The 15,299-nt window shown below is 42.0% G+C and overlaps 1 protein-coding gene across 3 annotated transcripts in view; it reads left to right on the top strand.

Annotated features, from left to right (window-relative positions):
• LOC135163508 (peptide transporter family 1-like) overlaps positions 1-15,299 on the top strand; it is a 120,390-nt gene that overhangs the window by 70,085 nt on the left and 35,006 nt on the right. For all 3 annotated transcript variants that reach the window (XM_064122979.1, XM_064122978.1, XM_064122980.1), the window contains one exon: positions 5,985-6,063. In XM_064122979.1, the coding sequence (XP_063979049.1) occupies positions 5,985-6,063 (79 nt within the window). The remainder of the gene's footprint in view (positions 1-5,984; positions 6,064-15,299) is intronic.

Here is a 15,299-nt window from a genome sequence, read left to right as displayed (position 1 = left end):
TCAAGCGCTCGTTTGTGTGGTGAATATAAACGACAACGATGTGTTCATCAATCTACCGACGGTTAAACTGGAATCGCTACCGTCGGAGGAAATAATTATGATGCTGAAGAATGCCGAGAGGGGCGAGGTGAAAGACCGCATCAAATTATTGCACGAGAATTTGAGGATTGAGCACCTGAATCAGGAGGAGAAATATTCCCTTCTGGAAATCTTGGAGGAATATAACTCGATCGTACAGCTACCAGGAGATCCTCCTAAAGCTACGGATCATCTGGAGCATGAGATCCCGTTAAAACCAGGGAGAGCGCCTATTAATGTCAGACCTCATCGGTTACCAGAGTCACTGACAGAGGAAATGGATGGCCAGGTCACGGAGATGTTACAAAATGGAATCGTGCGTCCAAGTGAAAGCCAGTAGAATGCGACTTTGCTTGTTGTTCCTAAAAAAATGGATGCGTCAGGGAAGGTCAAATTCAGCGTTGTGGTGGATTTCCGACGCTTGAATGAAGTCACGGTTGGTGATTCATTTCCATTACCAAATATTTCTGATATACTGGATCGTTTGGAAAATGCCAAATATTTCTCAACTCTGGATTTGGCCTCAGGGTTTCATCAAATTCCTGTAGGAGGAAAGGAAAAGTGTAAAACTGCCTTTTCCGCACCGTATGGGCACTATGAGTTCTGTAGGTTGCCTTTCGGAGTTAAGGGCGGGCCTGCAACATTGCAAAGGCTTATGAATTCTGTTCTGGCTGGAGTTCAGGGAATTCGGTGTTTCGTCTATCTAGATGACATCGTGATTTTTGGGCCAGATCTACAGGAACATAACAAAAGGCGGAGGGAAGTACTGCAGTGCTTGAAGGATGCAAACCTGAGACTTCAACCTGATAAATGCAATTTCTTGAGGAAGGAGGTTATCTATTTAGGACACACCATCACCAAGAATGGTATCAATGCAGAGCCTACTAAAATAGAGGCAGTAGTGAAGTTTCCAGTACCACAGCACGAGAAAGAAATTATGTCCTTCTTAGGATTAGCGGGGTATTATCGGAAGTTCATCAGGGACTTTTCGAAAATTTCTAAGCCCTTATCCGAGTTGTTGAAGAAGGAAGTAACTTGGACATGGGGAGAGAAAGAGGGCAGAACGCCTTTGATACTTTAAAAAGGGCTCTGATAACAGCTCCGGTATTGCAATATTCCGACTTCGGGAATCCGTTTCTGCTCACCACAGATGCGTCGAACAAGGCCATTCGTGCTGTACTGTCGCAGGGAGAAATCGGCAAGGATTTACCAATTGCCTATGCCAGCAGAATCTTAAATAAGGCAGAGCAGAATGACATCACCATAGAGAAAGAACTCTTGGCTATTGTATGAAGAGCTCGTCACTTTCGACCTTATTTATATGGATGTAAGTTCATCATAGTGAACGACCATAGGCCCTTAAAGTGGATATTTAACGTTAAGGACCCAAGGTCAAGACTCGTACATTGGGGAATTAAATTAGAGGAGTATGAATACGAGGTGGTACGTAAACCTGGTAAATTAAATACCAACGCTGACGCATTAAGCCAAATAAATGTTGTAATTCGAGCGCAGGTGAGAGCGGACTCGGGTGCGATGGACGCGGACGCTAAGAGCGGGGTCATTACAACTGTTGACGACGAGATTCCGGAGATACTACTAGAATATCATAACACGCCGATTATTGGTCATCCCGGTGTAAAACGTATGTACGCTAAATTGAAGCAAAAATATTACTGGAAGGGTATTAAATCTGATGTTCAAAACTATGTGGGGAATTGTGAGGAATGCCAACTCAGCAAGTTGGGAAAAGCCACGAAGGTTCCCATGGTTATCGGAGAGAGCCCTGAAACAGCATTCGAGCAATGTGCAATGGACATTGTCGGGCCATTACCTATTACAGATGCTGGGAATGAGTACATCTGGACTTTTCAAGATGGGCTAACTAAGTTTAGCAAGGCTGTACCCATCCCGGACCAAGAGGCCAATACAACCGGGCGTGCGTTTGCCGAGAAAATGATCTGTGAATATGGTACACCACAGAGATTACTCACAGATCAAGGACCGAATTTTGTAGAAGAGATATTTAAAAATGTTTGTAAACTTCTGAGAATTAAGAAGATCCGGACCACGGCGTATCACCCGCAAACTAATGGTATTGTCGAGAGGTCATACCGCACTCTGGCAGAATACCTGAGGAGCTTCATCCTAGAGCATCAAACGGAATGGGATACGTGGCTGCCGTATGCAATGTTTGCGTATAACACCACTCCCCACATGGCTACAAAAATGACGCCATTTGAGCTGATTTGCGAGGGCCCTTTGCTTCCTGGTGCGCCGCGCGCAATCAGGAAGCAAAGGAGGCCCTCAATGAGGGAAAAATCAGAAGCAAAATCCAATACGACAAGAACACTGAACCTATGGATTTAAAAGTCGGAGATAAAGTACTGCTGAAAAATGATGTCCTATGACGTGGAAGATCGAAGAAGCTAACACAGCCCCGGATAGATTCATCTGAGGTTGTCGAGAGGAATAGTGACATTAACTATACCATCAGGTTGGGAACCAAGCAGAAGACGCAGAAAATCCACGAAAATCCGCTTCGACCCTTCATAGAAGCATGACTATATGGACCGCTGTCTCGGAATAACCTATCCTATAAAACGCTCAAATTTTCTTATCTGGGAGATAAGGAGATTTTCAGGGAAAGACCAGCACAGCACTTGTATAACATTTATTCAATGAACCCATTTACAATTAAAAGCGGTTACAGACTCGTTAGGGGAACGTACTATCACCTTATCGTCATCAAAATAATAGCCTGGCTAATCCCACAGATAGGAGGCACAACTGTCGCACGTTCTTCCGCTATCGTCCAGGAACTGGGGCACGTGGCACGGTTGTGGAGCTGGAGTTTCACCAAAGAGTCTTCGGAGGTTGAAAACATCCTCTACACCAGCCTCGATGTCGGAGCGTACGGGGAGATCCCAAAGGGCATTGAGATCCTTCTTGCTGCGGGCCCTCCACTCCCTTATCTTCGCCTTGAATTTCAGATTGATGTACCCAGGATAGTAGGGGTATCTATAACACTAAACAATTTCAAAAATAGCAAGGAATTAGGAAAAATAGAGATTTCAGGTGGCAATGAAGAACAGAGTAATAGGAAGGTGAAGGAGGTATCCGTACTTACCAAGTATTTAAATACGAATTCATCCATGGAATGTCGCAGATATGGGTGGTTCCTCGAGGAGCGATTCGAGCCAAGCCGACCCCGAATACACGGTGAAAAAGCTCTTACTCGGTCCACATGGATGGAAAGATGCTGGGGGCAGTCGGACACGGTATGTCCGAATCTACTGCACTTGAAACACTTTCCGGCGTTTATGTTGATTCTTTTGACTTTATTCACTTCTTCACTGTTGACTTTGTGGAAGATTGTGGCCAAAACGGAGCGGTAGTCACTTTTATATTCGAGGGTGCTTCGTCATCAAACATGGTGGCCATCGGATTGGCGACATCGTCCACGTCAGGTAAAATTGGAAAGTTCAACAAACTTCCTGATTAACCAATCAAGCATTGCGCTAATTTTTATTGCCGTGTGGCTGATGCTGGGAAGCATCGGGAAGTTCGGGGGGGAGGAACATGTAATTGAGAGGTTCCTCCGCAGACCGGGAATTTATTTTTAGCCGATTGGGAAATTACATTTGAGCAACTACGTCTGGACCATTGCTGGATCCGTGCAAGCACGGATGGTGCAGCATGACTGGCGAGAGCGGACCAACTGCAAAAGCATCTAAATTATAAGAAGCAACTTTGCTTCAGGGCTGGACCGTGGGGTTTCAATTTTCATCACCTCGTGGATTAATGGATTGTCGATTTTGAGGAGACGAGAAACGTCATCACGACGTTGTTTCGGTTAAATTAGAGGAAGAAGAGCCGCCGAGGTCTTATAAATGGCCTGGGCACAGTAGTCCAGTCACTTTTCGATACTATGGATGTTGAAAATGAACGAGAAATATGCGAGAAGATTTCACGTTTGGAGGCTGGAATCAAAAGGACACTAGATAGTGCTGGAAAGCAGTTGCAGATTGTTAATTCTACGCTTCTTCATTTAGCTCATACGTAACATATTATTCAGAAGAACGAGAATATTTTGTTGAAGTCTATTAAGCAAATAAGGGATGAGGATACACAGTTGGCACACAGGCAATTCGTAGATGAGCATTTTATGGTGGTAGAGGTCATCTACACTGGAGTGATGCGGGATGCTGCGAAATTAAAAAAACTGCTGACTGATTCCAAGGGGTTAATTCTCGACACAGGAGTGTTCACGAGGAGGGATTAGTTGACCTTCTCAGAACACCCAAATTACCAAAGGGTTTAAGTTTCCCCTTTGAGTTGGAGGTAGCCGGAATACATGAGTTACAAGAGGTATCAACTGGTAGTCTATCTCCAGTTGACATGGAAATCATTACGGTAATAGAAATACCCCTGGTGGATTTCCAAGCATTCGACGTTTTGTTGATGCATAGCATTCCTGTGCGTACAACGACCGAGTATCACTTATACTTGGAGGCATCGAATGCGCTTCTGGTCATACATGGTCCAACACATCAGTACATGCCAATGACCGAGGGACAATTAAATTGCTGCAAGAAAATTGGGGGGCAGTACTTATGCACTGACTCTTTGCCGATTCAAAAAATGAGAGACACTATCCCATGCGAAGTACGAATGTACTTGAGCCCAGCTAAGATACCGGAAACGTGTAGCATAAGTCATCCGTGGCTACAAGGTTTCACACTCATCAAGATGCGGAAAACTAACGTATGGTTCTATGTTGCACCAGAATCTGAGGCATTTGCTATATCTTGCGGAGAGGGGAAAGTGCGAGACACCCTTCAAGGTTCAGGGATAATACGGATAAAAAATTTCTGTGAGGTTATCGCACCTGATTTCACTATCCGTGGCCGAAAATCAAAGGAAATAACGTGGGAGAATCATATCCCACCCAGACTAAATCTGACATTGAACAATAACACTATTACCTAATTGCAACAGCAGGACAGTAACGTGAGCAACATTCGACTGACAAACGTCATCGGGAACTTGAAGGAATTGGAAGGCCTTCATGTACAACTAAAGACCTAGAAGGAGAATCTCGGAAAGCTTCAGAAAAAATTCGACTATCAAGAATTTCTACTACACCCATCATCAATATTTTCAGTGGTTATGGTGGTTCTTGCCCTTGTACTAGGAGTATCTCTGTTCTGCTAGTTCCGGAAACCCTAGCCTACGTCTGTTAGAGAAACAATGGACGTACAAGGACCATAATTCCCATAAGGAAGTTGAAGGATATAATTGTAAATACTTATTGACATTATTGTAAACAAAGGAATGTTTTTATATAATTATTGGTGAGATAGGGTTTGAGCAGAAAATTATCATCAGTAATAATTTTCTTCCCCGGCGGGGAGGGATGTTATGCCCCAAAATTCCATAACATTTCAGTTTTGTAATCCGGAGAATACGAAGACATGAAAGTGGCACAAGTAGTCATTATGTGTAGTGAGGGTACTCAGGGTAATTGAATGTTTTGCTGATTTTAGTATATTCAACTCATGTAGACGTTATCATTTTTAGGTGGTTTATTAGTTATTATCTTTGAAGTCAACAGATATCTCTCACATTAAAACCAGATATTTTCTGTGGCCGCGAACAGCCACCCCACTTGTTTGGCCAAAATCGGAAGGGCAGATTCTGCCCCTCGCAATTTTCCTCTATTTACTTTTGAAGCCAAAATGCCTCCCATATTTTCCTCAAGTTTTCATGCTTATCTGTTACCTTTTATTGTGATGCAATATAGCAGTTCGGAAACTAACATAATTTGAAGTTTTTGGATATTATAGATGATATGTATAAATCTATCCTATGTTTAATGACATTCATGATATCTGATGTTTCAGAAACTCAAGTACCCCAAGTCCGTCTTCTTTATTGTCAGTAATGAGTTCTGCGAAAGGTTCTCGTACTATGGAATGCGAAGTAAGTAATACACAAGGAACAGTATGTGATGATCCATATGATCCAACGAATTTTATAAATGTTGAAGGTATTAAACACTATCTCAACTTTTTACAAATTTTTTCGACAGTCCTTTTCCACTTTTGTGTTTCACTTGCTTGAGTTTGATGGACGTAATTTTGATTTATTAACCATCAAAATTGGGCTTTGCCAAATATCTGTAAGGATATTTGTGAAAATCTTTTATAGATAGAGATTAGGACCATCTACAACTGCATTTTTTCCAATTATGGCATTGTAATAATTTATTGAATTTTCTCAATAACGCTTATATTTCAAATCCATTGCCACCAGATAATGATCATCTGATCTCTTTTTCAAATATTTAAATATTATCCAGGATGTAGGCTGAAGCAGGGCATATGTCCGGCCAATTTATATGATAGAAAAAGAGGTCGACTGTAGCAATTAACAAACAGGTGGATTTTAGGGGCTCTGTCTTATAAAAATAATATATTGAATTTGGGGATGATGAAATGAGAGGGCTCGCCGTTTGGGGGGATGAGTATAACTTTGGGAGAATACTGCCTGAGATCAAGGAAAATGAAAGGGTACTCGATGGCAATCCGGGTGACTACTTCCCTCCGTCTATTATTTCATTTCAGGATATTTGGTCCTCGTTTCGGAACACCAGCTCGGGGCACGACGGGTCTTCGAGGGTTTCCTCTCTCAACGAACAAGTCCTTGAATAGCGCTTCTTCTGATCCGGTTTCTCTAGGTCACTTCACACTAATTACTCCAGCTGACAGTTTTTCTTTTCTCTCTTTCTCATCATCTCATAATAATCTAATAATTTACACACTACACTCTGGATAGCTGCTTAACGAGTGAGTGACCGCTAGATTGTTGGACTCTTCCTTGATGTATTCGGGTTCATCGGCCATCGATCGTTGATCGTCGGGTGACGTAGTTACGACTGCTTGAAGTCGTCTTCGGGAGATGGAGGGGCAATCGGTAATAGTGGGTTACGTGCTTCCGCCATCGGGCCAGTGGGTTGGAGGGAAGTAATTGCTGGGGATGGGTGTCCAACGGTGACGTAGTATGTTAGTATTTTATGGTGATGACACGGGCGTCGGGGGGGGGGGGGCACGTTAAGGGAACCTGGTCACAATATATATAATACCAGCAGACCCGGCCACGCGTTGCTGTGGCTAAGGTTTTTGTTATATTACATTGTACTGAACTATTTAGGAGGAATGGTAGGAGGATATCAGTCAGAGTGATCACCAGGCTTTTTTACCTAGATGCCATTTGTAAAAAAATATGGCGACCTCCATGACAGATTTGCTACGACCGTAGCCCCCTAGTACAATGAAATTAATATTTAGGAATGAAGACGTTGAAGCTGGTATAAATATCCACTGGATGGGGATTTGAAGGGGAAGGACTGTCAACACGAAATCATCAAAATTTTTGTGCAGCTGATATTAAGCCAAAATCAATACAAAAGAATTAGTTTTAAACTTTATTATTATTTTTATTCAATTTTGTAACAAATGAGTATATTACAAAGTTGTTACTAAATAACATGTAACACTTAAACTTATGAATGAGATAGGCAGAGCAGGGAGTCTTAAATCCTTAACAATAATATTTATTATTTTGAATTAAAAATACTTTAAATTTAATTTAGCAGTAATCGGTGCACACTATTTTTGGTTAACCTGTCTTTAGCTAACACAAATAGATTCGACGGTTTCCCTACACGTGAACATGCAACATATAGTTGCTCATGAAAAACATGGATTTTCCTAATTTAAACCACAAATGGACATTGTTTGGCCTTGAGACTTATTTATAGACATGGCAGAAGTTAAACGAAATGGAAACTGTAGCCTTCTGAAGGGTACGGTAGAATCTGACGGTATCAGTGGAATACGTGGCAACAGGACCACTGTTCCTTTAAACTTCCCAGTTAAAATGGTTGCTTCAAGAGTATTTACGGTGATCTTCTTGATGACCAAACGCGTACCGCTTCATAATTGAGGTGGATTCAAATTACATAGGAGAATAATAGGGAAACCAATCTTTAATCGTAGATTATGTGGTGGCATTCCAGGTATATCTAGTGAATTTAAAAATTCAATTAGAAAATTTACATTTTCATTTCCACCAACAACAGTATAGATTGATTTAAAAGACATCAGATCGCCTGGTAACAACTGTTGTATCTTGAAGTTAATTTCGTCAACATCAACATTTCTGGCTGCCAAAATCGCTCGTTGACTGAGCCAGTTGTGATTCAAGTAATTATTCTGTATATTCGGAAAAATACTTTGAATCACCTGAATCGCCAGCAAGAAGGGATAATAAAGGTTTCGGAGGAGTGGGTGAAGGTGATAGCACAACTTTTCCTGATGCACAGCAAATGCCGGGTGTTTCATTCAGAAATTTCAATGTCTGACAATATGGACATACTTTATCCATTCCACCGATAGCAATTGTTGAATGTGCAGAGTAGTTAAGATCTGGCGCATATTCAAAAGCAAGATGAACAAATGATGTTCGAAAGCTGGTCGAAAAATCTTTGGTCTTTCCCGATTCCGCTGTGTCACTCTGGATGTCTCGCTCTCTCTCTCTCTTTCATTATTCCTCCGGGCAGTGGGTTTTCTCTCTAATTACTTTTGAGCTTGCGTATGGCCTTCGGGGCTGATTTGCCGCTAGGCTGTCGGATTCCTTCGCGATGTATTCGAGGGTCCTCGGCTATCGATCACTTCATTGCTCGACGTCGCGGGGGGGGAGGGGTTGAGGGTTCATCGGGGGCGGGGCATCGAGTATTGCCGCTATGGGCGGGTGTTGCGCAAGTAAGTGTCAGAGGGCGGCAATTATCATTAACAATTCTCGGCGAATTGTCACGTCATTCGTCATAAATAGAATTGTTCAAGAACACTGCACTAAAAAAAAAACTCGTTGCAGTCCAGGAGTGCAGGCAGAAGTGAAAACTTGAACTTATGGCGCGTTGGGCACTTTTTGAATAGACATGAAGTATAATAATATAGAAACTATATTCGAAGGAAGGGGTTTTATTTAAATGAGTAAATATCAGTAAATTGTAAATACAAAATTTATCAATTCTCATCCATAATATTAACAACTCTTACATCATCATTATCCGCATTTTCATCAAATTCTAAAACTGAAACAATAGGTCTATGGCAACTAAAGTGTGAAATGAACAATTTTGATTTAAATCTATGTATATTTCTTGTGAATACTGCATCACTAGTAGTTTTGTATTTTTTTTTGTGCTAAGATTGCGATTATTGGACATCGTTAAATCAAATTCTTCATATAAAACCGCATCCATTTTCAAGACAAATCTATAATCAAAAATAAAAATGTAGATTTTTTTAAAGCTATAATCGTAGCATATATATTTTTTCCGACCACCCGAATTTCCGATCGTCGATTCACGTCCCTAGTGAAATTCTCTACTAAATTGAGTATATTTTCGATTTTTTGGGTTTTTCTACTTTGCCGGCGTTCCCATAATTTTTTGCGATTTTCCGACCATCGAATCACGTCTCTAGTAAAATTCTCTAATAAAACGAGTATATTTTCGATTTTTCAGGTTTTCCTACTTTTCCGGCTTTCCGATAATTTTTAATTCTTAGCTGAAATGAGCATACTGATAATTTTCCTAATTCCCCAAAATTTCGAGATTTTCTGTAATTTTGTAGAGATTTATCAACTTTAAACTTTAAATGCAGCGCTTTTTTAAACGCTAGCGCCAAGTTTGTATTTTTTTTAATGGAACTGTTGCTAAAACAGGAAGTTGTTTTCCTAGCGGAAGAAAGAAACAGCTCATATATACCTATGCGTTTACTAATAGCAGTAATGCCAGACGGGGGCAAAAATCCCACGCGTGGGGGTTTCATGCGCAACTCGCTCGCGCAACTACTGCTGCGGAGTGGGATAGTGGGAGACGTGTGGGTCCCGTATCTGGCATCACTGTAAAATCTCATCTGTCGCGAGATCACGAGAAAATGCTCACTCACAAAAGTGCCCAACGCGCCTTAAGAAGTTTTCACTTCAAAAATTTTTTATCTCATGAGTTTGAGGACAGCAGACCAGTTGAACAATATCACATATTCACAAACGTCATCAAGAATGCCATTGAAAAGTTCACACCAGGAAATAAGAAGGACAAACGCAGTGAAAAAAATAGAGAGGCCAAGGAAAAGCTGGGAAATCCTTGTAAATGGTGGGACGAGGAGTGTAACAAGGCAAGACGACTGAGAAGAACAGCAGAAAGGAAATGGGAATGTTCAAATTCCATCGCAGATCGAATTAGATACAATAAGGCATCGGCTCAAGCAAAAAAATGGTTCAAACGTAAAAAAAAGAGCACTTTCGCGAATTTGCCCAAAGCATTGACCGCAGAACCAACATCTCTTACGTATGGAACATATGCAAAATATTGAAAAATAAATGGGTTAAAGTCACACATAATAACCCCACAGAAAATCTCCACTGGTATGACAAAGTAGACACAGCTCTCAACAAAATCAGCCCGGCATTTGCTCCAACTGACCCGGAGTACCTTCCTATTTGTCAGGAAAATGAGTTCCTCTCATCTAAATTCAGTTACACTGAATTCAACTACGCTCTGACGTCCACAAAAACTCACTGCTCACCAGGCATGGATGGCATCGACTATGTTGTGTTGAAGGGTATACCCTTGAAGTATCACTTGATACTTCTGGACATCTTCAACAGCATGTACATGGAAGAAGAGTATCCAGACAAATGGGCCCACCACTTCATTCACTTCATCCCCAAGGCAGGGGCTTCGGACGTAAGGCCCATAGCGCTAGCCCCCTGTACTGCGAAACTCTTCGAGAACATCATCAAAAACAGACTCGACTGGTGGATCGAACATAATGGTAAGATCAACAATCGTCAACCGGGTTTTCGTAAGGGTGTATCGTGTCACAACAATCTTGCAAATCTCACATACACAGTGAATGAGGCAATGGCTCGTCATCAGCACGTGTATGCTGCTTTTCTAGACGTCAGAGGTGCATTCGATAACGTCAATCCTCAAATTCTGAAGGACAAATTGGCTGACTTTGGATGTCCTCAAAACACCCTGAAATTTATACGATTTCTCACATACCAACGGTCTATAAAATGTATGACACAAGAGGACACAAGACTGATATTCAAAGGAGTTCCACAGGGAGGTGTCCTGAGCCCATTGCTGTACTCAATCTATGTTTCCAACATCACTAGTGAGCTGCCAGACAACGTAAAAATATCGAAATTTGCTGACGATATTGCTGTCTACACCCGCGACCTAGATCCACAGATCTGCGAGTCCACCCTTTCAAGAGCGATAGATGAAATCAAAATGAAGCTGGGGGAGCTGGGCCTCGAACTAGCCCCTCTTAAAACCAAACTACTTCATTTTAACAACAAAAAAATCACTCCAGGGCATGCCAAAATCACAGTAGACGGTCACGAAGTACGATCAGAGGATAGCGCAAGATTCTTGGGAATTCTTTTTGACTGGAGACTGTCATTTGATCAACATATTGGACATATTCGTCAAAAATGTTTGAAAGCACTCAACATCGTAAAGTATTTAAGAGGTACCTGGTGGGGGAGCGATCCTCGCACATTACTACTCCTATATAAGAGCTTTGTCAGATCCTCTATGGACTACGGCCTCGTCATATACTATCCGAATCAAACAGAACTTAAGAATAAACTAGAACGAATTCAATATGAAGCAATCAGAGCGGCGATGGGATATCGTAAAACCACTCCACTAAATGTATTACTAGCCGAATCTAAATTAGCTCTTATAGAGGAGAGGACAAAATTTCTTTGCAAAAATTTTTTCATAAAAACGGCTATCAAGTCCTCCCTACAGCTGAACGAAACCATCACTAATCCTGGCCTCACTGAAGGTCGAAGCAAGGTCAAAAAGTACAAAAGACTTCTACAACGAGGAATCGCTGCCATTTTACCACTCATTCCAAATCTATACGTCAATGACAAATTCAACATCTACAGACTCAAATATGAGGATGTAATGACGGCGGTCGACGTTGATTTAGACACAGGAAGGAATAAGAAAGATGGAGATGATCAAAAAACAATTGACGAGATTATAAACTCTGAGAGCGATACGACCTACTGTATCTACACGGATGGAAGCAAAGTGCTGGGCAATGATTACACCGGTGCTGCCTGTTACTGCCCCAGACTCAAACTGGAAATCATTCGCAGTATCAATCCACAGAGTTCTGTATATACTGCCGAATGTCTGGCAATCCATGCAGCGATAGACATTGCTTTGGAACATCCAGACAAGAACTACTACATACTTTCTGACTCCATGATTGCTCTCCAGGCTCTTCAACATCCGAAGCTTACCATACGAGAAAATGACCACCTACTTCAAGTTCGAGTTAAATACAATCAATTCTTAGAAAAGAATGTTCACACCAAATTTATCAAATTCGTTTGGATCCCTTCACATTCTGGGTATGAAGGTAACGAATATATTGATGAATTGGCAAAACACGGGACATCTGCCCCTGATATGGACATCAGAAGAACTCCGTACACAGACTACAGTGAGCTCTTCAAAAAAGAAATGATAGAAAACACCATTGAACATCTGAGTGAGACGGCCACCCCAGAGGCACTCAAAAGAAAAGGAGTAGCTTACTTTGATCACTATTTCTCTAGAGGGGTGAAATCGTGGTTCGAGAAATTCCCAGACCTCAAGAGAGACGCAATCGTCTGGGTGAATCGAGCCAGGGCTGATCATTACAATCTGAACAGCTCGCTGGCTCGAGCTCATATCATTCCACCAACTCCGTGCCCGTGCGGACATCCAGATCAAGACATCGATCATGTACTTTGGGACTGTCCCAAATACAACGACGAGAGGGCAATTCTACAGAGGACACGAGCAAAACTTAAAAGCAAACCACCAAAAATTGAAGAAATTCTGAAGGCTCCAACAAGAAAAGTCATTATAGAAATTACAAAATTTTTCAAGAAATGTAACATTCAAATCTAAAAAGCACACAACAAGGTTAATTTACCACGAATGTACATATTTATGCTGTAGAAATAATGTACATACTATATATTATAATTTGTTAAAAAAAAAAAAAAAAAAAATTATATGTACTGCTAAACTATTAACTTGTAGCTGAATGGGCTCATTAAAAAGGCCCCGATGCTTTATCAATAAAAAAAAAAAAATTCACCGGGGAACGCTAGCGATTTTCGCGGCATCCGAAGCAATAAATGCGTTTTCTTGATTATCAACTAAACGAATGGATTGACGGCCTTTTGTCACAGGACATTGGTTGCAGAGAATCAAATTTTCTACAACAAATGGCCTATAGTGAAATCCCGTAAATCCATTTGTTTAGTTGATAATCAAGAAAACGCGTTTATTGCTCCGGATGCCGCGAAAATCGCGAGCGTTTCCCGGTGAATTGTGGCATCGATTGTTTATTGTCAATTATCTTGGTAAGAGGCTCTTTTACAGGATTTTATCAAGAGACATTTCTTGTTGTAAATTAAATTTACAATAAAAAAGATCTCTTGACAAAATAGTGTAGGCCTACTGCATCATGAGATAATTAACATTTAAACAATTATCTCCGGAATGCCGACGGGGATGCCCGCGGTTTTCAGAATCTTGTATTTTAATAAATAATACTAATGTAAATAATAATCGGTTTTTAATCACCCCAGCGCCACCCCGCCCCACCCCCGAAAGGATTGTCTTGAAATATCTTTCCCCCTCTCTCTCTCTCACTCTCACTCACTAGCGGAATGGAACGTCCGCCCGAGGAGAAGGGGAAGCACGCACACTGCTTACCCGCGACACACGGACGGAGAGCCGCGCAATGCTCGCGCCCCATTGGCCGTTCTTTGCACCCCCATATCTCTGCAGGGGTGCGTCCGAGCGAAAAGTGGAACAGGACTTTTCTGCTCAGAATCCCCCCCAAAACATGCCTGTTCACCAGCTACCTTAACCTGCCGAGCACCCTGTATTGGCATACCTTACTATAGCGTGGCGATTCATCGCTACGGCAAGTATCCCCACGCCAACGATTCGGTTTAGAAGTGAGCCTATAGATGTTTCACATCAAAAGGGGGGAATTTAGGGGATCAATGATTGTAATTATAATAATACAAATAATAATAATAGTAATAAAATTGATAAATATAGTGTTCACCGTTGGAAGGGGGTTTCTAGAAGATATACAGGGGAAATTATGCCGCTGGGTAAAGGGGGAAAGGAAGGGTACTCACTCGACTTGGTCCTTTGGGGATGATGGTGTTCTGGTTTTCCGGGGTTTTCCTGTTCTCTGATTATTGGGGTGTCCACCCTTTTCCGGGGGGAACAAGGTTCAGGTTTGGCCCAAATCCGCCTCTCTTCCTCTCGTATATTCTGGGTCACTTCTTCCGGACAATAGAATTCACGATATATGATACTCAATGTAAGACGGCACTGATTTCCGGGACAGCTGAATCACGAATGTGGGGCACTTGAGGATCTCCTCGATGTATTCGGGAGTCCTCGGCCCATATTCGTCCCTTTCCGGTGACGCAATATTAACGTCCTTGTGATCCACCGATCGATGCTTGTTGGCATCTTCGAGGACGGAGGGGCAGCGGAGTACACACTACGCAAAGTGCGTATGAGCACCATTGTTCGGATTAACGCAGCGAGTAGGGGACTGCGGGCAGGAGGAGGATGCCTACGTCATCCTATCCTCCGGTGGTGGTTGATGCAGGGGTTCTCTGCGCTGTCCGAGCGCGCTGAGTAGCGGAATGAGGGAAGGGGAGGACTCACGTGGGAAGAGGTTCTCCAACGGCGAACGGTGTAAATAGAAAATCATAGTACTATAGGCTGCGCGGGGGGAGAGCAACATTCGAGGTTATGTAGCCTCGTCACATAACTAAAGACTCGCTCTGAGACAAAAGGTATCAGGCGAACCTATATACGAAAGAGGTTGTTCGGGGTAGTTGCTGCGATAGTTTCAATAGTTCTAATCACATGACTAGATAATTATTGGACCCTTCTCTGAGGTGATAAGTTTCAGGTATATCAATAGATACGGCATGATGTCTGCCAAACTGCTGCGAATGGATATGAGTCGAAAGCAGGAATTGTTTTTTATCCACATATATTCGTTGTGTGTTTTATTTTCTCG

The sequence above is a fragment of the Diachasmimorpha longicaudata genome, chromosome 6 (assembly GCF_034640455.1).
Source record: "Diachasmimorpha longicaudata isolate KC_UGA_2023 chromosome 6, iyDiaLong2, whole genome shotgun sequence".
In the NCBI taxonomy this organism is placed as follows: Eukaryota; Metazoa; Arthropoda; class Insecta; order Hymenoptera; family Braconidae; genus Diachasmimorpha; species Diachasmimorpha longicaudata.
The sequence above is the reverse complement of the archived record's forward strand: the minus strand, read 5'-3'. Positions and strand labels throughout refer to the sequence as shown.